Source organism: Somniosus microcephalus, chromosome 21 (genome assembly GCF_052327205.1).
Source record: "Somniosus microcephalus isolate GS21.2 chromosome 21, FLI_Smic_1.0, whole genome shotgun sequence".
In the NCBI taxonomy this organism is placed as follows: Eukaryota; Metazoa; Chordata; class Chondrichthyes; order Squaliformes; family Somniosidae; genus Somniosus; species Somniosus microcephalus.
Window position 1 is genome coordinate 63,592,565 of NC_141007.1, and position 27,371 is coordinate 63,619,935.

Sequence of the window (27,371 nt, forward strand, 5' to 3'; positions counted from 1 at the left end):
GAGGCGAGTATCAGGACCACCTGATTCATTGGGCCAGTGGTTCCCACACGCTGGAAATCAAGTGCCCAATTAGGGCAAAATTGCTCAATTTCCCCGCCTCACATCGGAGGCGGGGGCAGGACCCGACACCCACCTGACCCGCCCCCAATGACAAAATCCAGCCCTTGACCTGTTCCTAAACAGATTTTTGAGTTTTTTTAGCATTAAAAAGTGGAATGCAATCACATTTCAGGCATCCAGTGTCAACGTCAGCTATTCCCAGATGAATTACAGTGCCAGTAGATGCAGAGTAAAGCACTTTCTATTCTGCTCTAACCTCAACACTGTACTCCATCTATGGTGGCAATCTCCATTTTTTACACAAATCATCCCTTTTAGCCTTTGAGTGAGATTGTCAATTATTGCCAAATCAGGGGCAGGTTTATGCTGTGTTAAGAAGGAACTGATCCAGCTCTTTTTTAACAACATACATTGGGGATGAATTTCTTCGCCGTTTTTGCTGTATTTCTGCTGCATAAGCAGAACAAATTTTTTGCGGCCAGTAAATCAAGCAAAAACTGTTTCATTTGCTTTCCCGCCACAAAATTGCTCTCCCGAGTTCCCTCTTGCTTTTTGACAATTCCTGCGATCCGCCCACCAAGTCCCGAGTGCACTCGTTTACCATATATTATAATCATGAGGGCCACTGACCGTGCAGCTCCAAGTTTCCTGCTTTTACACTTCTAATAGATTGAGACTTAGAAGGAGCTGCTGTTGCCAGGATCAGCTGAGATAGGTAGAAGGGAGGAGTTTCTGAGGCTGAAGAGTTTGGAGCGCTTCAGTAGAGATTTCTGCAATTAGAAAATATTTTTGCAGTGAATTTTTGACATTCTGCCCACACAGATCTAGATTTGCTTCTCACTGCTTCCACCAGCAGATTTTCACCCCGCCTGCCCCCCGTTCCATACCTATAGTTAGGGCGTCTCAGAAACAAGTACGGAATCCTATATGAGCATATACTTTAATGCTATTATCATGGAGAAAGAGGACCAGCACAGGATGAAGCAGAGGAGAGTTAGGCAATCTTTAAGATGCATGTAGCCAACCAGATATTACCCCCTCCCTCATGGAATATACAGGCAGCACATGTCATATGAGGACCGTACAGAGGAGACATGTGTAAGCAGACTGCACCTAAGAGGCAATGGGGCAGCTCTGTCACCCAGTCCTCCCACTGCCCCCCACCCCAGGCCTGCCCCCCCCCAATGATGATGCTGAGGCCAACCACGATCCTCCGGTGGCCGGCCCCGATCCTCCTTTCCCTCGCCTGTTCCCCGATTGCTGGCCGATTTTTTTTCCCCCCCCCCCCCCCCGATCATCTCTCTCCCTAGTCCTTTCTCCGGCCCCTGATCCCCGGTTCTCTCTCACCCCCCTCTCCCTGATCCTCTGCCCAGCCCCCGATCCCCGGTCCTCTCTTCCCCACCCTCCCTGATCCTTTTAATGGCCCGGCCCTCACTCGAACCCTCCCACCCGCCTCTGTCCCGTCGAAGGCCTACCCGCCCGCAGCCAACCAGCCTCTCAATCTGGTTGGCTGTGGGTGAGAAACCAAGGTCTCACGTGCAAATCAGGCCCTGCTGTTAAAGTCGGCAGGGCCTGCGGGAAACCTGGCCTCCCGGGTTTCCCGACAGTATCGAAGCCCCACCCCGCCCCCAACCCGCCTTCCTCCAGAAAATTCCAGCCAATATCTCTGCTTATCAATTCTATCCTTTTAGAAATGATCCCCAGTGCTTGGTTTGCCTTTTTTATGACCTTGTGTGGCCTCCTTATTCTTCCTACCATCTCACATTTATCTGTATTGAAATTAATTTGCCAATTGCACGCCCATTCTGCAAGTTTATTAATATCCAGTTGTATTTTGTCACAGTTCTCCTCAGTGTTAATTATACCCCACAATCATCTGCAAATTTTGAAATTTTTCTTCCGATTCCCCAGTCCAGATCATTTATGTAAATTGTGAACAACAGTGGTCCCATCACTGATCCTTGTGGAACACCACTGCCCACCTTTTGCCAGTCTGAGTAACTACCTTTAACCCCTACTCTCTGTTTTCTGTTTTGTAGCCACTCTGCTCCTTGTCCCCTGACCCCACGTACTCTGAGATTAGTCATGAGTCTACTATGCGGTACCTTATCGAAAGCCTTTTGAAAATCCAAATATATTGCATCTACTACATTACTCTTGTCTACTCGTTCTACTACTTCAAAGAATTTAATAAGGTTGATCAAGCATGACCCTTTTGAAATCCATGCTGACTATTCTTTGTTATATTTTTGGATTATATTACATCTTTGAGTAAAGATTCCATTATCTTTCCTATATTAAGCTAACTGGTTTATAGTTCCTTGGACTTGTTTCATCTTGCAATAAATTACTTCTAACAACAGATTGACATTGATATCCATGACAACTGATATTGCAGAAAGACTGCAGACAAATTAATAATTCCAAACTTTATTGCATTTTAATTGCTTGTACAAACTAAATGAAACAAAATTATAACCCAGGTGTTAGCCCATAGTACCTTTCTTAAATGTCCTTTTTGCTAAACTACTGCTCCTATAACATACACCCTCAGTAGCTTCAGCATCTGAGGTGGTCAGCTGCTGATGCCTAGATGAGGGTGCTTGAAATACTCATATAGGAGCTCTGATGCAAGAGGAACCACCCTCAAACTGCAGAATCTCAGCTGCTGCCAGAGCAGTCTGTTCTAGTTGGCTTTCTGGAAGCAGGGCAGGCATTTGTTGAGGGGGTGGTGAGGGAACAGACATGCTGGCCAGGATTTTGCTAACCTCGGCGGGTCCGGGGCGAGCAACGTCAGTGGTGGGTCCCGACCCCGCTACTGGCTCCATCCCGCTGTCAAAAATGACTTTCCATTGACAGGACTGGTTAAGCCCACCCAGCGTATTTGCCGGACTAATTAGAGGAGGCGGGTGTGGTGACACGTCATCAGCCGGTTTCCTTAAAGGGCCAACTTTATTTTGGCATTTGTGCTGTCAGTGTTCTGCAGCATTGAAGTGCTGCAATCACCTGACAATGACTGCACAGCGGAGCAGGGCTGCACCCAGGTTCTCCTATGACTCTGGAGGGAGTTAGAGCACGTAAGGAGGTCCTCTTCTCTTCTCATGGGTGGAAGAGACCTCCCCAGGAGACCTAAACAGCCTGGTTGCACATTGCACAGGAGGGCACAAGCAGGGATGTCATCAGGAGGACCTGGGTGCAGTGGCGCAAACCTTTCAATTATCTTATTCGATCACGAAATGTTAGTACAAAGCCACACTCACCTTCATCCTGCTGTGCATCTCATCACATCCCCATCACTCTGCCTTCCCTACCCTACCCCTGCATATCCTTACTCACACCAACTTACCTTGCACCTCCACCCATCCTTCTCTCTCTATCTACATTATCACATTCCCATCTCACAAGCCACCCCTCACATTCACCCTCATCCTAGTGCAATCATACCAACTAACAACACACAAGGGTAGCCACTTGGGTGTTTTATCCAAAGTTCATGTAAAGTTTCTGTTAATGTGCTGTTAAACATGGAAAGTTTTATTTTCAACACTTTGCGTTCTTGGACAGATTTATGTGCACCTTTGGAAGTGGCTTAGTGAGTTGCAGTGAATGGTGAGACATAACGGTACACCTACAATGGTGGTGAGCATGAAAGGAATGGCTTGGACATTCACAGAATCACAGAAACCCCACAATGCAGATAGGGAAACCCCACATTGTAGGGATGTTTTATGGTGTTGGTATTGGGTGGTGCCAACCTGGCATATCATGTGGCAGCCAGGGTGTACAACGTCAAGTGAAGTAAATCTGGCCATGGTGAGGCCATCCTTCGCCTCCCAGGCAGCAATGTGCTCGGATGCTGATACCCTCTGTCCTGTGCAGCATCAGTTGATTGCGGAGAAGGTTGGTGTTGTTGGTGCTGCTGGTGGGCCTGGTGCTGCTGGTGTTGGGGCTGATTGTGGTCGGATTCTGAGGACCAATGTGAGACCGTATAAAGGGCACCCATGTTGATGGAATAGATGGCAAGTGAAGTAGAGATGAAAGAGTTCTTCCAATGAGGTAAGAGTGGATAGAGAGTGGAAAGTGGAAAGCCTGCAGAATCTGTGCTGGAAATTGACTGAGAAACAGTTTGTGGCTGAGGCAGGTGATGATCTATAGGTGGGAAGTTTTACTGTACATTTGAAGCTGCCAAGTAATCAGCTGGAGCAATAGCCACTGAACTCCTGCCTCAAGTTGACAGTCGTGGTCCCCGAACAGCGTGATTCCCGTGGCCATGAAGTTAAAGTGAAAAGGTAAGTTAAAAAAGCCTGTTAATGATCTGTTAATGACATTATAATGAGTTTAATTGGGTCCCCCGCCACTGCCTGTCGGGTCTGCTCAACGCTGACAGACCCGACATTGGGAAACGCGCGTGGCGGCGGGTTGACAGTGGGGTCCTGACCCGCTGCCAAAAAAAAACACTTTCCCACCTGATCCACTACCGATCCCACCCACTGACCCCCCCCCCCCCCCAGAAAATTCTGGCCGCTGCCATTCTGAGAGAGGGCAATATGTGGCACCCCCATTGAGACCTGCAATTGATCTGGGGCTGTGACACAGCACTCCCACTGATCTGTGCAAGAGCAGATTACAGGAGACCTATAAAGCAAGTTAAGCTGCTATCTATTCAATTCTCAATCTCACCATCTCCTACAGCTTGAATGGATTGTCTTCCCACCAGCTCTAAGGTTTGTTCCTCATAAGGGGTCAGCTTTCCAGTGACTGGTATACCCTCTCCAGCCCCTGTCTTTCACTCGCATTCTAAACAAGCTGTTACAAGATTAATTGCATTAGATGAAAGCTAGCATGTGAGGGATGTATCCTTTGTGGCATCAGACTGCTGAGGTTATAGATCAGCTGATAGTATTCTTTAAATTGAAGATAGGGGTTCATGTTAAGGGAGTTGCAACATAACTTGTACGTAACATAGTTAAGGAATTCCTGAACCACAGTGCAGTATGAAGGATGACTTGTACAGCTAATCATTTTAGAGGGTGAACAGTGTGCTAGTGGCCATGGTACCCGGGGAAGGAAAGAGAGAGTAGCTGGTCTGTTACTTTGTCTGCGCTCGTCAGGCCATTGATTTTTTTTCTGGCACAGTTATGCAGTTCTCGGGATAAAAGAGGTGGCATAGTGCTATTCACTCCACATGGCATGTGAAACAGTTTTTTTCTCCTTTGCTGCATCTTATATGAACATACAAAAATGACTGACAGGAAAAGACCTACTGGTCCATCCAGCCTGTTTTACACAGTTATGATGCCTTTTCCATCACAATACATGCATTCCCCAACCAAACCAAAGTCAGATAAAGATCCAGGTCAAATTAGTGGGGAAAAGCTGGAAAATTGGTCGCTGACTCCCTTACATGATTGAAACTAGTCCAAGAGATCACATTAGCCCTGACTTATGTTACAAAATACCTACCTCTTATACGAGGTGATCTTCATCCCAGTCAGAAATGGGCCCAGCTTTCATTTGAAGGAAGACAGTAAATTACCATTCATGACACGAGCCAGCATCCTGTTCCACAGGTCCACTATTTTCTGGGAAAAGAAGTGCCTAACATCCAACCTAGTTCTGCCCCTACATAAATTGTAAGCATGACCCCTGGTCCTCCACAACCTATTCAATTGAAATAATTGGTCTACACAAACACAATCTAGTCCCTTCATTGTTTTATAAACCTCAATGTATATAGACCCAGCTCGTTGAGCCTGTCTAGTTAACTGGCAATTAATCTTGTGGTCTTCCTCTGCACTCTTCCAAAGCCTTAATACCCTCCATAGTATTCTCAGTGAAGCATAACCAAGATCTTTTACAAAGTCAAATTAGTATGCTCTTTTTGATGAAAGGTCATCGACCTGAAACATCAATTCTGTTTCTCTCTCCACAGATGATTCCTGACCTGCTGAGTGTTTTCCAGCATTTTCTGTTTTTGTTTCAGATTTCCAGAATCTGTATTATTTTGCTTATGCTTTGTTTTATGCTGAATTGTCCTGTGAATACACCCTAGAATTCCTGTTCACTTTAGTTCTACCTTCTCAGCATTGGTCATGAACTTTTAGAGATTGATGCACTAAAACACCCATTCTTTCACCGCTGGCTTTATGTTTAGCATTTAACCTGCCCACATGCAAACAGTACACTTTTCTAAGTTAAACATTATTTGCCAAACCTGGACCCAATCCCCCAGCGAATCTAGATCTGCTTGTAGTAGTTGAACATCCTCTATAGTCCTAACTTTTGCACATATCTTGGTACCGGCCGCAAACTTAAATCATTTCCCTAACATCTATATCTAGATCATTGATGAAAATAGTAAATAGCAAAGGACCTAACACTAATTCCTGTGGAACACCACTGGTAATGGTCTCCAAACAGATCCAAATCTATTGACAACCACTTTCTGTCTATGGGCGTTCAGCCAATTCTTATCGACTGCAGCAGATTACCACTAATTTCTGAAGATTCTATCTTGTACAGAAGCCTCTTATCAAAAAATTTCTGAATGTCCAGGTAGACAGTGCCTACTAGGTTACCTTCATCCAGTAACCTGGTGACTTCCTCAAAAATTCAATCAAATTGGTAAAACACAACCTTCTTTTCGTGTTGGGTGTCCCTGATATGGCCTTCTCTGTCTAAAGAGAAGTTGCTACCACATCGTGCGATTTCAATCTGTAGGTCAATTTTTTAGCACACAGGCATACTTTTTGTCTGGTCCTATTTTTGGTCTAATTTATTCTGTTTACTTTTCTATGAGTGTCTGAAGGTCAGCCTCATTAAAAGTTTGTGCTCTTCTTTTCTGCCTCCTTCTAATGCCCTTTTCCTATCTTTGGGTGCCTCTGCTAGTCAAAGACATTTTTCAAAAGTCCCCAAAAATCTCACATGAGCCATCTATTGCAACTACCTGACTTAGTCATGCATAAGGTTCACTACTTACCTGCTGCTCCCCCAGTCTTCCATTGAAATCTTCAGCCATTTCTTGTTATTTAGAGGCTACGCCAGTAGCTCTCACCCAGCCCAATGCATGACACAGGAGTTAGGCTACGAATAGCTCAGGGGTATTTAAATAAGCTGACCCCACACTACAGTCAATCATGGGTAGAAATTTCGCTCCAGAGTGTATTGTGGTAATGTTATTCATGGTATTAAGATTTGTGGAGGATGCCCCTTAGAAGGCAAACAATGGTTAATTGTTTTTGCATTAACAAAGCATCTATCTATATATATAAATCGGTACATCTGTCCTTCTGTCTGTCTGTCTGTCATCGCGTGTGCGTCTGGCGGGCTATGCGCTCGAAAGTTACAGGGCGTACCTACGCGCGCGTTACCTCCAAAGAAAGCTTACGCTTCCGAGACGGTTTTAAGCGTATTAACGTTTCGGCCGGGCTAAAATCGCGCCCGCGGTATCTGAAAAACCTTCAACATTCCGCTCATTAGCATCTCATTATCCGCTCATTAGCGACAGAGTGACCTCGAGCTCGACCAATCGTACGCCGGGTTGCTGGCGTGTGCCGCCGGGCCAATCGGTGCGTGTGTGGGCGGGCCTTATTGTTCTGAACCGAGGTGAGTCGCCGCCATCTTGATTCCAAACTTTTCCTTTCTTTTTCCCGCTTTCTGCGTCTTTAAAAAAAACGTTGCTTTTAAAACACATACTGTTTTAAAAAAAAATGATTTAGAAAGTCATTAACTTATCTAATCTCATTAATTTTCCTACCTTTCCCTGTTTTTCCAGGTAGGCCTCGAAGCCTCGGCCTCTCCTCCGCACCCACGCCCGAGCTAGGCACCTCCCGGCCCCACTCGAAGGCTGGAGCGGCGGGCCTCAGCCCAGTGCCGCTACCTTACTAAAGGGTGTGCGCGCAGCAGGAGCAGCTGAGACGTGGCGTCTCTCTCTCTGGCTCAGCCGGGGGGCGGGGCTTGGTGAGCGTCAAGAGTTACCCTGGCAACCGGGCCCGCCGGCCGCCTCGCACAGCCGCAATCTTGAAGCCAGCTCGGAAGATCGCGCCTCCGGAGTTCGGTGCTTGGTTGGTGGGGGGGGGGGTGAGCCTCTGGGGTGGGGGGGGGCGAGCCTCGGAGGGGGGGGGGGGCGAGTCTCGGGGGGGCCAACCAGGGGGCTCGGGAGTTTGGGGGGACGGGGATCAGGGGGCTCGGGGACCCTTCCCCTTCCCCCCTCCCCCTCCCTCCCCCCCCTTCCCCCCCGCCCGCCCTCCCCTGCCCGCCCTCCCTTCCCCCCCCCGCCCTCCCTTCCACCCCCGCCCTCCCTTCCCCCCCCCCGCCCTCTCTCTCTACCCCCCAGTCGCTCTCTCTCTACCCCCCAGTCGCTCTCTCTCTTCCCCCCCAGTCGCGCTCTCTCTTCCAACAACAACATGCCCTCGAAAAAGCCTCGGCACCGCCGGGCACTTCAGCTAGTTAATAATATAACAGAAAATACTTGTGAGAAACAAGATCCAATGAATTGAATGTTGCAGTTATATTTCAACAATCATGGGTCAGAAATTGTTGGGAATTCGTGCATTAACATCTAATGTCATTATTAATTCGTAAAAAATTCAGCAGGTTGCACAGTTGGGTTCTGATCCTCTGCAAATTTCTGGATGATTTGCTCCATTCTGTCCTTTGCTTTACCAACACCAATAAAAGTTTGTTCTCAATGTTAGGCTCCCCATTGAACTTCATGGCAATTGTGAAATTGCTGGATTTACAACATTATTATGAATAATTCCTGGTGCAGCCATTTTAGGCTGAGAATTAATATCATAGAGAACCCTGGCAATGGTATGATTTATGGTCCTCACATGACACTCAACATTGGAGGCCCATAAAGGGACCAGTGATGTTGTGGCGTCTCACTCCAGCAGGTAGTGAATTGTTCCTAGAGGTTTTTATTCTTTTTATCTGTCTTGGCAAAGCTGTTTGACACTCAGAAGAGGGAGAAAGCAGTGCAATGGCATACCCACTGGGTGTACCACTGTTTCTTACCATGATGGATGGGGCCGCTGGTTTTATACTTCATGGGTCAAAAATGTTAGTACATTTCGCACACCTACCTTGCCATTCATTCATTAACTTCAAAAGGACCAATACAGCAATTCCCAAACACAACTGGTTTACAATGTCCTGTTCTTCTGCTTGTTCTTTTTCATTTTTTTTCTTACTTTTCCATTGCTATTGCAGAAATTTCTTGCCCAATTACTTTCCCTGGAAACGTGCTTCCGTTTGTAATTTAGTAGTTAATTTGTATTATCTACAGTGAGCACTGTTCCAATAACAAAACTAATTTGAGGCGTTGTGTATTTGGTTTTCTAGTTTGAATACTTTGGAGGCTTTCATCAAGGAGACAAATGCTGAACTATCAAAAACAGTGAAAGAAGGGGATTTGAAGAGCCTTATACAAGTTATGGGATATCTGAAAAAAGTAAAAGAGAGACAGGTGACCACAGATAATATGTTTGAACCTTTGAAGCAAACCATTGAACTGCTGAAGACCTATGATGTAGAGATGCCAGAGGAAGTTCACACGCAACTACATGTAAGAAATAAACCTTTTTTATATATGTATACCTTTTGTCATTGGTTCAAAAATGAATTCCATGGTGCGAGTAACAATTTCATTATCTACTAATACGTTAAGTTAAAAATAAATCCTCCTGATATTCTTTGAAAGATGTTTCAACTGCAAGAGTTCACCCCTTGGAATATATAAAATATCAACCCATTTTAAAGATGTTACTGATATTTTTTCATGTTGGGGATTGCTGATGTTTACTGTTATTTAAAGGCCTTTTCACATTTTATTTAAGGGATTTCATTATGTGCAGTTAAGCAGCAGAACAGATATATTGCAATCTGGACCTTTTAAAATAGCATACAATATAGGAGTGACAGATTAATTAATTAATTAAGAGGACAAACCATCAAGTAATGTAGGCTATGAGGTGTGATGTGATTCAGAAGAGTGAACATAAAAACTTCAGAAAATGCCTTTATCCAAGTGCAATTGATTAACAGAAAATAGACATCTCACCTCTATTTTGTGTGTATATTTTTATTTTATAAAAAAAATTCTGTATGCAAAGCCTTTGTGCCCCTCACACTTAGATACATTTCACATGTCAGATGTCACACATTAATACTAATTCTGTGTGACACTTAAAAAGAAAAGTAGAATGAAACAAAGGCAGTCATTTGGAAGGTATAGAAAAACTGTAGGAAAAAGAAATGTCAATGACAATGAACTGCAGGCTCTTAACTGACCTATGCATAAGGCCAGTGTGCTGATCTCGAGCCTGATTCGCAAATAAGAGGATAATTTCAACCTAACCCACCTACTGGGAAACTGACGGGATCCGATTGGGTGCCTGTTTTACACTCTGTTTGATATTAATTTCCATTGTGGAAAGTAAAAACGGTCAGGGTGTAAAACGGGCGCCTGACCCAATTCTGTCAGTTTCCCCCCAGGTGGGTTAGGTTAAAAGTACTCGCCAACATTTGAATGGATTCAACCAATGTTTCCCTAACATCAATTAGACTTTGTAACGTTAAAGTAATTGTAGTGTATGTACCTTTAAGAGAACTACTTTTACAGCTCCTGTATACTGTAGTACCGGCAGTGACCACACCTGTATATAAGCCTTGAGCATGCCTCTGTACCCCAGTCTTGAGACTACACTACTCCAGTAAATACCTGTTGATTGTTAAGTTACAGCATCCGTGTGGTTATTGAAAAACATCATACTCTCAGAATCACGGATCTAACAGTAATCAGCTTCGCCTTAGCTACAGAATAATACATTGGCCTGGAATTTGCGTAGTAATAATGACAAGGCTGTTAGTGCTTGCCGTTATTACTGTATAAAACTGAAAGCAACTTCCGGCGTCCGCACACGTGCAGTTAAACGCAAAAATTTGGAAATTGTTGTCAGTGATAACCTGCTCCTCAACAGGGTGCGCTGTTGCAGTCTTTGTAGATGGAAACATTAGAAATCACTGATTAGTCATGAACTTCAACTATTTACACACTATTCTCGCTGTAAAATCCAATGAAAATGTTAAGCCTTATTCAATCAGGAATAATGGAGCTTTTAACGGCGTACTAAGTCATACTTACTGCTGAACAACAACTCTGGCCCTGAAAAACTAATTTTACAAGTGTGGAGTCTCATTCCCTCAGAAGAACATTTAAACATTGCAGATTTTTAATAAAATAAAAATTATTTATTCTTTTTTAAGGCGTGTTTGTTCTGATATTCGTTTCTCCCTTAAACCCATGTATATGTCCCAATCTTTATTTCGCTTTCTGCACAATGATTAAATGTGATTTATATTCCTGGCTTTTTACTTCCTGCTTTGCTATCTGTGAATTCTTCAATCTGATTGGCTGATCGCCTGCTGCCTTGCTGGACGCCACAGATCCCCTGTCGAAGGCGCCAAATTAAAACTGACATTAGAAAAGAGGAAATCTACGCTCTAGGCCCGCCAAATCTTTGTGGGCAGGTTTTTCGAGGTCAGCAGCAAGCACCGTCCCTTCACTGCTGACCGCAAAATCCGGGCCATTGTATATTACATCATAAAATGGTCCTCCCCTTATAAAATGTTGTGCAATGGCAAGGGAAATCAAATAGTAATATTATAAATAAAAACAGAATACTAGAAATGCAGGTCAGGGAGCATCTGTAGTGAGAGAAACAGAGTTAATAGGCGGGGCGGGGAGGTTAAAAAATAATAAATCACGTACCACAACCACAACCTGCCATGTAGGCACCTGCCGCCATTTTTACAGCGGTGGGTTGCGTGGCATGCCTGTGTCCTGTCTTGTAGAGGCGGGACACTTCATTATAATATTTTAATCAGCTTCCCACAGTGCAATTGGCTGGGTTTCACAGGGCTCAGGAAACCTAGCGGCGAAATGGAGATGAGAGCAGCCGGCTCAAGAAGCTAAATGATTAGAGCACTCGATGTGAGCCAGGAGCAGCAGGAGTGCTCCCCATGGCCCCTATAAGCAAAGCTTCTGCCGATCACGCCCTTTCCTTGCTGTCGCGATCAGCAGACTCCTCCAACCCTTGAACTCGAGTCATCTGCCCTGCAATCAGCTGACCCCACCCCCCCACCCCAAGCCCCAATGTTTCCCTCCCTCTCGATTGCCAGGCTCTGAACCCCTCCACCACCAAGCTCCGATCTTTCCCTCCTTCCTGATTGGTGGGTTCAACTCTCCCCGCCAAGCCCTAACCTTTCCCTCCTTCCCGATTGCCAGGCACCAACCACGCCCCCCCCCCCTGTAGTGTATGTACCTTTAAGAGCCCCTGTGTACTGTAATACCGGTAGTGACCACTCAGGTATATAAGCCTGTATAGCGTCTTGTATCTTTTAGTTCACCTCCAGACTTTGTTCAGTAAACACCTGTTAAACCAACTCCTGCATTCCGTGTCTCCATTAACACACGGATACAACAGTGGCGACGAATTGGAAACGGACTTACCTGCAATTCGGCAGCACCTCAAGGAGGTCGATTCCTCAGACGAAGGTCGAAGAAAAAAAAAACAACTGTGGTTTCACCAGCTAGCCGGGCTGGTGGCAGGCACTGCACTAACCCTTCCTGGGCGGCGGGCTGGGGCTCAATCGGGTGGCTCTGCAGTGGGGCCGAGCAGCGAGTCGGAAGGCGGAGGCAAACAGAGACGGAGGGTGAAGCACTCTGGAGACGGCCGGCACTGCAAAGCAGGTCGGCGTTCGGACCAAGCAGAGGGAGGGAAAAGTCCCAGAGAGTCCGGTGGGAACGAGTCTCCAACTATTAAAAATATCTGTGTAAATAAAAACCGCGGAGAACAGCGTTGTCAGCGGCGGGAAAGGGCGGGAGGTGCCATTTTTTCTCAGCAGGGAAGAAAGGAAAGCGCGGGAGGCGCCATTTTTAATTTTCAGGATGCCTAAGACTGGCAATATTACTGCTTTCGATAGTGATGTAGAGGATTGGACCACATATGTGGAAAGAGTGGAGGTATATTGCACAGCGAATGAAGTAGAGGATGATAAAAAAGGCATCGGTACTTCTAAATCTGATGGGCGCAAGGACATACGGGCTGTTACGAAACTTAATCACTCCAGCCAAACTGATGGACAAGAATTTTAAGGAGATTGTTGATACCCTACAGGAGCACGTAAACCCAACACCGCTGCTGATAGCGGAACGATTCAAATTCTTCAGGAGGAATCAGCACAAGAATGAAAGTAACGCTGATTACCTCACCGAATTAAGAAAGCTGTCAAAGCACTGCCAATTCGGGGCAGGACTGGCAGATTCTCTACGAGACAAATTCGTCTGCGGTCTCCTAAGTGAAGGAACACAGAAAAGGCTACTTTCTGAGAAAGATTTGACACTGGACAAGGCTTTCAGTGTGGCTGTATCATACGAAGCAGCAGCAAGAGGAGCTGCAGAGATACAGCAAAAGCCACAGGACTTCGGCACCCATGAAATGACACGGGGTTTCGAGAGATGTTATCGCTGCGGCAGATCCACCCATGACCAGAGGGACTGCTGGTTCAAGGACAAAGCATGCAGGCAATGCGGAAAGATGGGACACATTGCATGTGTATGCCGATCTGGAAACAAAAAATGCACTGACAGAAAAAAAATCAATAAGGAAAAGTACAGAAAGGTACAAATGATGACGGACAGTAGCTCCGAAGACCAGAAGAGTGATAGCGACTCCGGAAACAAGAGACTAAGCTGTCTCAAATTACATAATGTAATTGCCAAAGAAGATTACCAGACCATTTGGGTTACCCTCACGATAGCGGGGTCCCCAGTTAAAATGGAGCTAGATACAGGATCAGCTCTGACCGTCATAAGTCGACGGGATTACGAGCGGCTATTTCCGCATATACCTTTGAAAGACACATCCATTATCTTGAAGACATATAGGGGGCAGAAAGTATACCCCAGAGGGAAAATAAGGGTGCCTGTTGTATACAACGGCAAGGAAATACAGAAGTTGTATTTATACGTTCTGCAAGATGGTGGTCCACCGCTGTTGGGACGTGAATGGATCAAGAAGATACGTTTAGACTGGCACTCCATTCAGGCACTGACGGTGACCAGTAAGAAAAAAAATAATGATGATGTCATACCTGAACGATTAAAAGACATCTTGGCCAACGCCAAAGAAGTGTTTCAACAGGAACTAGGAACCTTAAAAGGCGTCACCGCCTCAATAAAAGTGGAAGATGCGGCAATTCCCAAGTTTTTTAAGGCAAGACCGGTGCCATACGCAATTCGTCCAGCAGTCGAGGCAGAGCTGGAGAATTTGGAAAAGGCAGGCGTGTTATCCAAGGTAGATTGGAGCGAGTGGGCAACACCCATCGTCCCGGTCATGAAGAAAACGTTGAATAATGATAAATCTGAAGAACAGAGAAAAATTCGCATCTGTGGGGACTTCAAGGTGACTGTAAACCTGGTCCTTCACACTGTACAGTATCCTCTTCCGAGGATAGAAGATATTTTCGCCTCACTATCCGGAGGGAAACGTTTCACCAAAATTGACTTGGCACAGGCATATCTACAGATGGAGGTTGAAGAGGCCTCTAAAAAGTATCTCACGATAAACACACACAAAGGCCTGTACCAGTACAATCGACTGGTTTTCAGAGTAGCATCCGCTCCAGCTATCTGGCAAAGAGCTATGGAGCAAGTCCTGCAAGGGATTCCGGGGACTCAATGCTACCTAGACGACATCCTTGTAACAGGAGAAAATGACAACGAGCACCTTGCCAATTTGGAGCAGGTGCTCACTAGGCTGAGAGAACGGGGCCTACGAGCAAATCGCCCCAAGTGCGAATTTTTCCAGAAACAAATATATTGTGGCCATATAATTAACGAAGAAGTCACCTGAAAAAATTGAAGCGGCCATAAAAGCCCCAGCACCTGAAAATGTCTCACAATTAAGGTCGTTCCTGGGATTGATAAATTACTATCATAAATTTTTACTGAACTTGTCAACTGTTCTGCACCCTCTTAACGCACTGCTACAAATGGGAGTAATTTGGAAATGGAGCGCAGACTGTAAACATGCCTTCCATAAATGCAAAGGCTTGATCACATCCAAGGAAGTGTTGGCTCATTACAACCCATCACTGCCAATCAGACTGGCGTGCGATGCATCCCCTTACGGCGTAGGAGCGGTATTATCGCATAGATTCCCTGATGGCTCGGAACGGCCGATAGCTTTTGCGTCACGCTCATTGAACTCAGCTGAGCGTAACTATGCCCAGATCGACAGGGAAGCACTCAGCCTGGTATGGGGAGTGAAGAAATTCAACCATTACCTACACGGACAAAAATTTACCTTGTTGACTGACCATCAACCCCTCGTCACCATATTCACCCCTAAAAAGGGCGTTCCCATTATGACAGCGCAAAGGCTACAGAGGTGGTCCCTTTTCCTAGGGGCACACCAATATGACATAAAATACAAAGGATCAAAACAGCATGGGAATGCTGACGGTTTATCGCGCCTACCGTTGCCAACGGTAGAAGAGGCACCTACAGTGGACCCAGTGGAGATGTTCCACTCAACCATAGTGGAATGTCTACCAGTAACAAATTCTACCATTGAAAAGGAAACGAGAAATGACCCGACTCTCTCACGAGTCTACGATTTAACGGTGAAGGGATGGCCAGCACATGGCGAACCACTGTTGCCAGCATTCTCGCAAAGAAGAGAACAGCTGTCAGTGTGCCGAGGAACCTTGATGTGTGGATCCAGAGTGGTGATTCCACCCAAACTTCAGGATAAAGTGCTAAAGGAGCTTCACGAGGGGCATCTGGGTGGAGTGAAAATGAAGAACCTAGCCAGAGCGTTTGTGTGGTGGCCAGGTATCGATGGAGACATCGAAGAAATGACCAAGAGCTGTCTAGGATGCCAGAAGGTCCAAAACGCCCCACCACAAGCCCCTCTACATCCATGGGAGTGGCCCTCATCTCCATGGCAAAGGGTACACATCGACTTTGCTGGTCCATTTATGGACTCAATGTTCTTAATCGCGGTTGATGCACACTCCAAGTGGCCGGAGGTAATAAAGATGTCCTCCACCACCACGGAAAAAACCATCACAGTATTAAGGACTATATTTGCCAGGAATGGGCTGCCTGAACAGATCTGTTCTGATAATGGACCGCAATTTGTGTCCGAAGAATTCAGGAAGTTCTTAAAAAACAATGGGGTTAAGCACTACACGTCCGCCCCATACCATCCCGCCACCAATGGATTAGCTGAAAGGTTTGTACAGACCTTCAAGAAGGCCATAAAGGCCATGGGTAATGAAGACATAAATCTACACCATAAGGTAGATAACTTCTTGTTTGCGTACAGGAATGCAACACATGTGGTTACAGACCAAACTCCCGCCATGATGTTTTTCAATAGAAGACTAAGATGCCGGCTGGATTTGATCAAGCCAAACATCAGAAGGGACGTAGAGAACCGGCAATTTCAAGGCATGAATGAAAGGCCAACTAGAACCTTCCAGATAGGTCAACAAGTTTTGGCCCGGGACTACCGTACCGAGAAATGGCAGCCTGGAACTATTTGCACACGACTAGGACCGCTGATGTATACCGTGGACATTGGTGAAAGCATAATAAGGTGCCATGCTGACCAGATCATAGAGTCATCCGAAAAGGGACAACCTACACCACAACTCTATACGCCTAATGATGAAGCAGAGATACCCATAGTATCTACCTCCGATCCGGTGATACTGGAACCAGATGAACCCGACACTGGCATTCAAGCCGAATCGACCTTGCCAAAAGAACCTACTACACCACCGAAAACTACTACACCACCGTGGCGTTATCCGGACCGAGTCAGGAAGCCTCCAGAGAGACTGACTTATAATTGATTAACTGCAGCAAATGTGTAGATTATTGTTCTTGTAAACATGTTAATTAATGATTATTTAAAATGTTATGTACTAATTATCTAAAAGGGGAGGAATTGTAGTGTATGTACCTTTAAGAGCCCCTGCGTACTGTAATACCGGTAGTGACCACTCGGGTATATAAGCCTGTATAGCGTCTTGTATCTTTTAGTTCACCTCCAGACTTTGTTCAGTAAACACCTGTTAAACCAACTCCTGCATTCCGTGTCTCCATTAACACACGGATACAACACCCCCCCCCACCCGATCTTTCCCGATTGCTGGGGACCATCTTCAAAAGCAGAGAAGATATATTAAACTTATATAGAACCTTGGTAAGACCAGAGTACTGTGTACAGTTCTGGTCTCCATATTACAAAAAAAATAAAGAAGTACTGGAAAGTGCAAAAAAGATTTACAAGAATTATACCAGAACTGAGACTGTACAATTATCAGGAAGGACTGAATAGGCTGGGGCTCCTTTCTCTAGAAAAGTGAAGACTCAGAGGCGACCTGTTAGAGGTCTTTAAAACGATGTAGAGAAGATGTTTCCGCTTGTAGGGAGTTCAAAACTAAGGACCATAAGTATAAGATAGCCACTAATAAATCCAGTAAGGAATTCAGGAGAAACATCTTTACTCAGAGAATGGTGAGAATGTGGAACTGGCTACCACATGGAGTGGTTGAGGCAAATAACATAGATGTATTTAGAACATCAAGGTCTCTGCGCTCCTCCAATTTTGGCCTCTTGGGCATTCCCTATTTTAGTCGCTCCACCATTGGCAACCATGCTTCCAGCTGCCTGGACAACTTGCATTTATATAGCGCCTTTAATGTACTAAAACGTCCCAAGGCACTTCACAGGAGCATTATCAAACAAAATTTGACACCGAGCCACATGAGGAGATATTAGGACAGATGACTAAAAGCCTGGTCGAAAAAGGCAGGTTTTAAGGTGCATCTTAAAGGAAGAGAGAGAGGTAAAGATACGGTGAGGTTTAGAGAGGGAATTCCATCGCTTAGGGCCTAGGCAGCTGAAAGGTTAAAATAGGGGATGTGCAAGATGTCGTGTCTGAGGATCAATAAGACTCAGACTGCAGGAGAACAATAAAACAGGTATTTACTGAACAGAGAGTAATTCAAGACTGAAATACAGAAGCCTGCTATGGCTTTATATACAGGGGTGGTCACTGCCGGTACTGCAGTATAGAATCAGTTCTTCTCTTAAAGGCACATACACAACAATTCCTCCCCTTTTAGATAAACAGTACATAACATTCATTTAACAACTAAATAATAACTAATTACAATTACAATTTTCTCTGTACCATATACATCAACTGAAATAATCATTTATAAGTTCAGTCTTTGAGGAGGCTTCCTGATCCTGACTGGATAGCGCCTTTCTCGAGTATCCTGTTCTTGCGGCGGAGTTGATTCTGGCTCATTGTCATTGGTTGGTTCGTCAGCTTCCAATACCACTGTTTCTGAGGTAGACGCAATCTGTACTTCGGGTTGATTACCAGGTGCACCTGCTCGTGGTATGGGTTTGGCTTGTTCCTGTGACTCTAGAACCTGGTCAGCATGGCGTCTCACGATGCTCTCTCCAACGTCCACTGTGTACATTAGTGGTCCCTGCTGTGTGCATATCGCTCCTGGCTGCCATTTTTCTGTTCGGTAGTCGCGGGCCAAGACTGGTTGCCCTATCTTGAAGCTCCTGGTTGGCTTCTCATTTATGTGCTGGAATTGCTTATCCTCAACATCTCGTCTTATGTTTAGTTTGAGCAAATCCAGGTGACATCTTAGCCTTCGGTTGAAGAACATTATGGCTGGAGCTTGGTTGGTGACTGCATGTGTCGCATTCCGGTAAGCAAACAAGAAATTATCCACCTTGTGTTGTAGTGGTATGTCGTCATTATGCATTGCCTTTATGGCCTTTTTAAAGGTCTGAACAAACCTCTCAGCCAATCCATTTGTGGCTGGATGATATGGGGCAGATGTGTAATGCTTTACCCCATTATTCCTCAAAAACCTCCGGAAATCCTCGGACACAAACTGTGGTCCATTGTCGGAGCAAATCTGTTCTGGCAAGCCATTCCTGGCGAAGATGGTCCGTAGGATTGCAATAGTTTTCTCCGTGGTGGTGGAGGACATTTTGATGACCTCTGGCCATTTCGAATGGGCGTCCACAGCGATTAGGAACATTGAGTCCATAAATGGACCAGCAAAATCAATGTGTACCCGTTGCCATGGAGATGAGGGCTACTCCCATGCATGTAGCGGGGCCTGTGGTGGAGCGTTTTGGACCTTCTGGCATCCTGTGCATCTCTTGGTCATATCCTCGATTTCTTTATCGAATCCCGCCCACCACACAAACGCCCTGGCTAGGCTCTTAATTTTTACCCCTCCCAGATGACCCTCGTGAAGCTCATTGAGCATTCTATCTCTCAACTTGGGTGGAATTACCACTCGGGATCCACACATCAAGGTCCCCCGGCACACTGACAGCTGTTCTCTCCTTGGCGAGAATGCTGGCAACAGTGAGTCGCCATGTGCTGGCCATCCCTTCACCGTCAAATCATAGACCCGAGAGAGTGTCGGGTCATTTCAGGTTTCCTTCTCTATACTTGAGTTTGTAACAGGTAGACATTCGACTATGGTCGCATGGAATATCTCAACAGGGTCCACTGCAGGTGCTTCCTCTACCGTAGGCAACGGTAGGCGCAACAGCCCATCAGCGTTTCCATGCTGTTTCGTACCCTTGTACTCTATGTCGTACTGATGTGCCCCTAGAAAAAGTGACCATCTTTGCAGCCGTTGCGCCGTCATCACCGGAACGCCCTTCTTTGGGTTAAAAATGGAGACCAGGGGCTGATGATCAGTCAGCAGGGTGAATTTCTGCCCGTGCAGATAGTGATTGAACTTCTTCACACCCCACACCAGGCTGAGGGCCTCCCTGTCAATCTGGGCGTAGTTACGCTCGGCTGAGGTTAACGAGCGCGACGCAAAGGCTATTGGCCTCTCTGAACCATCAGGGAATTTGTGTGACAGCACCGCTCCGATGCCGTAGGGAGACGCATCACATGCTAACCGAATCGGTAGTGTTGGATTGTAGTGGGCCAATACTTCTTTTGAAGTGATTTGGCATTTACATTTCTGAAAGGCACGCTTATACTCATCACTCCATTTCCATGTTACTCCAGTTTGCAGTAGGGAGTTCAGTGGGTGCAGAATTGTAGATAAATTCGGCAAGAACTTATGGTAGTAGTTCACCAACCCGAGGAACGACCTCAGTTGCGACACATTTTCCGGTGCTGGAGCCTTGACTACAGCCTCAATCTTGTCCGGCGACTTATGCAACCCTTCCTCATCAATCATGTGGCCACAATACGAGATTTGTCTTCTGAAGAACTCGCATTTGGGGCGGTTGGCTCGTAGCCCATATTCCTGTAATCTCGTGAGCACCTGCTCCAGGTTGGCAAGGTGTTCACTGTCATTTTCGCCCGTAACCAGGATGTCGTCCAAATAACACTGGGTCCCCGGGATCCCTTGCAGGACTTGTTCCATCGCCCTCTGCCAAATAGCCGGGGCTGATGCTACCCCGAATACCAGTCAATTGTACTGGTAAAGGCCTTTGTGAGTGTTTATCGTGAGGAATTTCCTAGACGCTTCTTCCACCTCCATTTGTAGATACGCTTGGGCCAGATCAATCTTTGTAAAGCGTTTCCCTCCAGATAGTGAGGCGAAAATATCTTCTATCCGTGGAAGTGGATATTGTACTGTGTGCAGGACTGGGTTCATAGTTACCTTGAAGTCCCCACAAATGCGAACCTTCTTCGGTTCCCCAGGCGTGCTGCTCAATGATTTCTTCATTACAGGAACGATGGGTGTGGCCCACTCGCTCCGGTCCACCTTGGACAGCACACCCGAACGCTCCAGACTCTCCAGCTCTGCTTCAACGGCTGGGCGGATCGCGTAAGGCCTTAAAATATTTTGGGTTTGCGTTATCTTCGATTTTTATCGTTGCCGTTACTCCTTTTAGAGTCCCAAGTCCTTGTTGGAACACCTCTTTCACGTCAGTTAGAATTTTTGACAGTCGTCCAGGTGTGACGTCATCATCCTTTTTATCAGTCACAGTTAGCGCCTGAATGGAATGCCAATCCAATTGTATTTTTCGGATCCATTCACGTCCCAATAATGGTGGTCCTCCATCTGGTAGTATATATAGATACAGTTTCTGTGTTTCCTTGCCGTTGTATTCAACTGGCACCCTTATTTTTCCTCTGGGGTAGACTTTTTGCCCCGCGTATGTCTTCAATACAATGGACGTGTCCTTCAAGGGTATGTGTGAGAATAGCCGCTCATAGTCTCGTCGATTCATGACAGTTAGGGCTGATCCTGTGTCCAATTCCATCTTTACTGGGGACCCTGCTATCATGAGGGTGACCCAAATGGTTTGGTGATCCTCCTTTGCGATCACGTTGTGTAACTTTAGACAACTTAGTCTCCTGCTCCCGGAGTCCTTATCACTCTCCTGATCTTCCGAACTACTGTCTGTCAATTTCTTTACTTTCTTGTACTTTTCCTTAGTAGTTCTTGTAGTGTTAGTTTTCTTTCCCGACCTGCAGGCTCTTGTTATGTGTCCCATTTTCCCACATTGCCTGCATACTTTGTCCTTAAACCAGCAGTCCTTCTGATCATGGGTTGTTCTGCCGCAGCGGTAGCACTTTTCTGCTCCATACGCCATTTCGTTAGCGCCGTATTCTTGTAGTTTCTGTTGTATTTCCGCAGCTCCCCGTGCTGCTGCTTCGTAGGATACTGCCACGCTGAAAGCCTGTTCTGGCGTCAGGTCCTTTTCCGAAAGTAGTCGTTTCTGGGTTCCTTCACTCTGGATCCCGCAGACAAACTTATCCCGTAAGGTGTCTGCCAGTCCTGCTCCGAACTGGCAGTGCTTCGATAACTTGCGTAGTTCCGTAAGATAGTCAGCATTGCTCTCATCTTTGTGCTGGTTTCTTTTATGGAACTTGAATCTTTCTGCTATCAGCAGCGGTGTAGGGTTTAGGTGTTCCTGTAAGATATTAACAATCTCCTCAAAACTTTTCTCCATTGGTTTAGCTGGGGTAATTAAATTCCGCACTAGGTCGTACGTTCTCGCGCCCATCAAATTTAATAATACCGACGCCTTCTTTCCATTGGCCACCTCATTGGCATTGCAGTATACTTCAATTCTTTCCACATACGTGGTCCAGCCTTCTACCTCGTTGTCGAAAGCAGTGATACTGCCACTCTTCGGCATCTTGAGTGATTTAAAATGGCGCCTCCCGCGCTTTTTCTTCTTCCCCAATGTAATAAAATGGTGCCTCCCGCGCGTTTCCTTCTTCCCCAATGGAATAAAATGGCGCCTCCCGCGCTTTTCCTTCTTCCCCTTGCTGCCACGCTGCTCCTAGCGTTCTACAGGGTAATGGCGGTGACCCGCGGCTTCGGCGCGTCTCACTTTTCCTTCCCCGCGTTCTATCCTCTCCACGCTGCCCTGTTCTTGAGCACCGACCGCGCCCTGTGCGCTCCACCCTCTCTCTCTTCCTCCCAACGACGCTGCACGGCCCCTTTGCAGAGCCGCTCGATCGAGCCCGAGCCTGCCGCAGTCCAGAAGGGTCAGCGCACTACCTGCTACCAGCACGACTTGCTGGAACACCTCGACTGGGGAGCCAGGCCCAGCTCTCCACAGCCTCCCCTGCAACTCTCCGATGGATCCCTGGGCGGTTGCCCGCGGTCGACGCCCGCCATTCTGACTTCGACCTCCAAGAAGCTTCTCTTAAGGGAAAAGATCCCCGTGAGGTGATGCAGTACTGCAGGTGAGTTCAAACCTGCCCGTCGCCAGTGTAGTGTCCGAGGATCAATAAGACTCAGACTGCAGGAGAACAATAAAACAGGTATTTACTGAACAGAGAGTAATTCAAGACTGAAATACAGAAGCCTGCTATGGCTTTATATACAGGGGTGGTCGCTGCCGGTACTGCAGTATAGAATCAGTTCTTCTCTTAAAGGCACATACACAACACGAGACCAGAATTGGAGGAGCGCAGCGATCTCGGAGGGTTGTAGGGCTGGAGGAGATTACTGAGATAGGGAGGGGCAAGGCCATGGAGGGATTTGAAAACAAGGATGGGAATTTAAAAATTGAGACATTGCCAGACCAGTAGCCAATGTAGGTCAGTGAGCACAGGGGTGATGGGTGAACGAGACTTTGGTGCGTGTTAGGTTACGGGCAGCAGAGTTTTGGATGAGCTCACTGGCTTTGATATTTCCAGTATTTAGTTGGAGGGAATTTCTGCTCATCCAGTATTGAATGTCGGACAAGCAGTCTGACAATTTAGAGACAGTGAAAGGGTCGAGAGAGGTGGTGGTGAGGTAGAGTTGGGTGTCATCAGCTTACATGTGGAACCTGATGTGTTTTCGTAGAAGCTAAGGGAAAGCTAGATAAGTACATGAGGGAGAAAGGAGTTGAAGGATTTGTTGTTAGGGTGAGATGAAGTAAATAGAGTGGGAGGAGGCTCATGTTGAGCATAAACACCGGCATAGACCTGTTAGGCCGAATGGCCTGTTTCTGTGCTGTAAATTCAGTGTAATTCAATGTAACTCTGCTGATATTCAACCCCTAAGTCATTTTCAAAGATAATGGTGGAACAGTGATGATGTTTGATTTAATAGTTGAAATATATTTCTGATATTTTATGTTTAGGATCTTCCAGAACAATGGAACAATACGAAGAAAATTTCTGTTATTTGTAAGCATGCTGTGACGCCTTTGCAAGCCAATGAAGTTAATGTCATTAGAAGGAAATGTCTACGATTTGAGGTAAGGCTTTCCTAGAAATTTATTTTGACAGGTTCAGCAAACGAATGGTTACTGCCAAAGAAATGACGATACTTTATCTGCTATTTTAACACAAGTGATAACCCTGTTATTTTAAATGCATTAATATCTGGTAAATTGGTAGAGAAATTAGTGTCATAAAAATATTTTAAGCATTTATTTGCTAATACTGGCAGCATTAATTTTAGTGGGGACACGGCAAAAGAAGTTAGGACTTCCCCTCTCAGGCTTCCCTTCCCTTGCTGCCAGACCACCTCAGGCTCTGAAGGGGCTCAAGCACAAAGCATACCAACAGTTTGTTTGAACACCCCTAGATTTAGGCACCCTCCCAGCAATGATGGAGGAAAGCAAGGTGGAAAGGCCCAGTATGCCCCCTCCTACCTCACTTCCATGGATGTCCTTTCCCTGTACCTGTTGTAAGTTTAGGCCCAGATGTGCCTCTTTGGGGAAGTTGCAGAAATCAAAGGGCAACATAAAAGGGACAAGAGTCACAAAGTAGCAGATATCTATGCCTTTTTCCTCTCTCCAGTGACTGAGAATTGAGCGTTTCCCAGATACTATGGAGAGGAGTGTTGGGCTTTTAACTCCATTTGCCCCTTCCCATCACACTATTCATAGGAACAGGAGTTGGCCATTCAACCCCTCAATTCCACCATTCAATTAGATCATGGCTGATCTCTGTCTTAGCTCCATCTACCCGCCTTGGTTTCATAACCCTTAATATCCTGGCTTAAAAAAAATCTGTCAATCTCAGTTTTGAAATTTTCAATTGACATAGCCTCAACAGCTTTTTGGGGGAGAGAGTTCCAGATTCCCACTACCATTTATGTGAAGAAGTTCTTCCTCATATCACCCTTGAACGGCCTGGGTCTAATTTTAATGTTATGACCCTTGTTCTGGACACCTCCACAGAGGAAATAGTTTCTGTCAACCTGCCCTATCAACTCCTTTAAACATCTTAAGCACCTCAATTAGATCACTTCTATACGCAAATAAAAACAAGCCTACCTCATAGACATCCGCATGTTAAACTTTTTATGAATCTTTGTCTGTATCTTCTGTTGCAGACACCACGTTAACCTTGTTATTGATTGTTACTGACTTTTGCTTACTCACAGTTTAATTGTTATCTATGAAATACAATTCAGTACTATTTTCATTATTCTATATGCCATTTTATGTGTTGAAATTATAAACTATTAAAAAGCATGAGAGGAATGCGTTGGTATATAATTTGATTTGGGATTTACTTTACGCCTTAATTCACAAATAAGACATTAGAGTAGAATCTACTTTGTGCATTGATTTTCTGTTTTTATTTTATTTTATCGGCAGATTAACCAACATGGTTTTAGACAAAAATTTAACATAAAGGCTCCTTTCAAGTATGACAATCCAAATCCATATAAGGCTTTGGATAAGGTAATTATTCATTTGTATTTTAGTCACTTGGGTTGAAATTGTTTTGCACCATGAGATTCTTCTTCAATCACATTTGTCCTTTGGGTGCTCCCTCGATTGTATGAAGCATTCCTAAGGCCCACCAGAACTGTAGTGATAGGGTGTAAATGGGAGCAGGATAATGGAGTGAGGTAATCTGTGAGATTTTCCATCATTCCATCCTTCCATACTTTGCTCAAGGATGGTACAGGCTAGGCAGGTTCATATATATATCTACTAGCTGGGGGAGCCCGGCTTTGCCAGGGCTGTTTTGGGCCGGGCGGTTTAAATCGAGTGCCAGGCTTTGGGGCCTCTCTGTGTCCCTCTGTGAATCTGCTGCCGGGCAACATTTTAAATCGAGTCCCAGGCTTTTGGGCCCTGTCTCTGTGTCTTTGTCAATCTGCTGCCGGGCAACATTTCTACCTTTTAATACCTTGAAAGATGAAAGTGAAAGTACTTATAAAACGTTTTTGGTAAATCTTATGTTATTTTTAAAAGAGATACTAACTTTTTCAAAGCTGGATGATCAAAGTAGTTTGAGCTGGAAGCTGAAGTAATGGCAGTGAAACAATGGCTGCCACATCCCTGAGATGAAAACGATTAGTCCCGCCCACACACACACACACCGATTGGCCAACCATCAGGGGACCGTACTGTAGGATTGGTCAATCGTGACGGCACAGGATTGGTCGAACCTTGACGTCAGTCAATCAATGCTAAGTAGCAGATAATGAGTTTAATTTTGAAGGTTTTTTGCATAAGGCGCTAACAATTATCGTCCGACTGAAAAGTAAATACGCTTACGAGCCTCCCGGAAGCGTAAGCTTTCTTTGGAGGTAACGCGCGCGTAGGTACGCTCTATAACTTTCGAGCGCATAGCCGGACAGACGCACACGCGAGGACAGACAGACAGAAGGACAGACAGATAGACAGACAGACAGATCGATTCCTTTATATATATAGATATATATATCTCAGAATATAAATTTCAACAGAGGATGTTGGAAGGTGCCAAAATTAAACTTCCATTTGAGCAAGGCGAGATTTTGATATATTGCAAGGAGAGCACCTATACCAGGAGAAAATGTATTGCTGTTGTCCATTTAAGGTCTTGAACTTAAAACTACTTACTACTGAGGCCTGAATCTGTGATTCCAGAATTTTAACAGTGATTATACAATCTCCTACAGAGATGTTGATGGACTGACAATTTTGTGTGTGTGAGCATTGAGGAATCACAATGTATTTATTGACGTATATATAGTTCTAAGACATTGGAACCAATTTTAATGTAACGACTTTCATCAGGAGGTGGGTGGAGTGAGCCTGCTGCCCTCCCAATGAAAGTGGTTGGAGACCTGAACCATCTTGATGGTTGGGCATCATTACCATATTTACGGCAAGCTGCTCGTGCATTTGGAGTGGTTTGCCTTAATGCATTAATGCTCCTCCTGCCACCATAAACCTAACTAAAAGCCTACAGTGGGTGGGTGGCACACTTTCCTTGCCCATTTTGGTCAAGTCATTCAACTAATTTTTGCATTGTGTTGCTGATTTCGGATTTGTAAAGGTGGTACTCACTGCATCAGCTATGTCTTGCGAGTGTGCCCTCACTTTTGCACGTGATGGTCTCTTCCCCTGAGTGCCAAATAATCGTGCCTGAATTGTTCTTGTAACTTCCAAAATTACTTCCATCTCTGCATCTGAGATGTTCGAGGCCCTTCTGCCAGCTCTACTCCACTGCTATATTTGCTGACACTTCCCCTTTAAGCTACTACAGGATTTTAAAGCTGTGGGGCCTCAGTTTCTGCCCCACAGGGGAATGCAGTCAATCGCTGTTAGGTCTACAGTGGCAGCCCACCAACAACTATGTCTACCAGAGTAATCCTTGGAAATCTGCAAGGGTCAGCACCGTGGCCAAAAGGTGGGCAGAATTTCACATTTATTGCACCAACACAATGATACAACAGGAAATCCAGGCTATGGTGACTAGATGGGTTTAAGATAAATCAAAAAGATAAACAGGCTCTTTTGCCAAACTATCTTTTTC

At 45.5% G+C, this 27,371-nt stretch overlaps 1 protein-coding gene across 1 annotated transcript in view; it reads left to right on the top strand.

Annotated features, from left to right (window-relative positions):
• The window catches only part of LOC147102876 (dynein axonemal heavy chain 17-like), a 908,504-nt gene that overhangs the window by 275,816 nt on the left and 605,317 nt on the right, over positions 1–27,371 (top strand). The window contains exons 25-27 of the mRNA XM_085963770.1: positions 9,406–9,628; positions 23,747–23,863; positions 25,217–25,303. Of these exons, the coding sequence (XP_085819896.1) occupies positions 9,406–9,628; positions 23,747–23,863; positions 25,217–25,303 (427 nt within the window). The remainder of the gene's footprint in view (positions 1–9,405; positions 9,629–23,746; positions 23,864–25,216; positions 25,304–27,371) is intronic.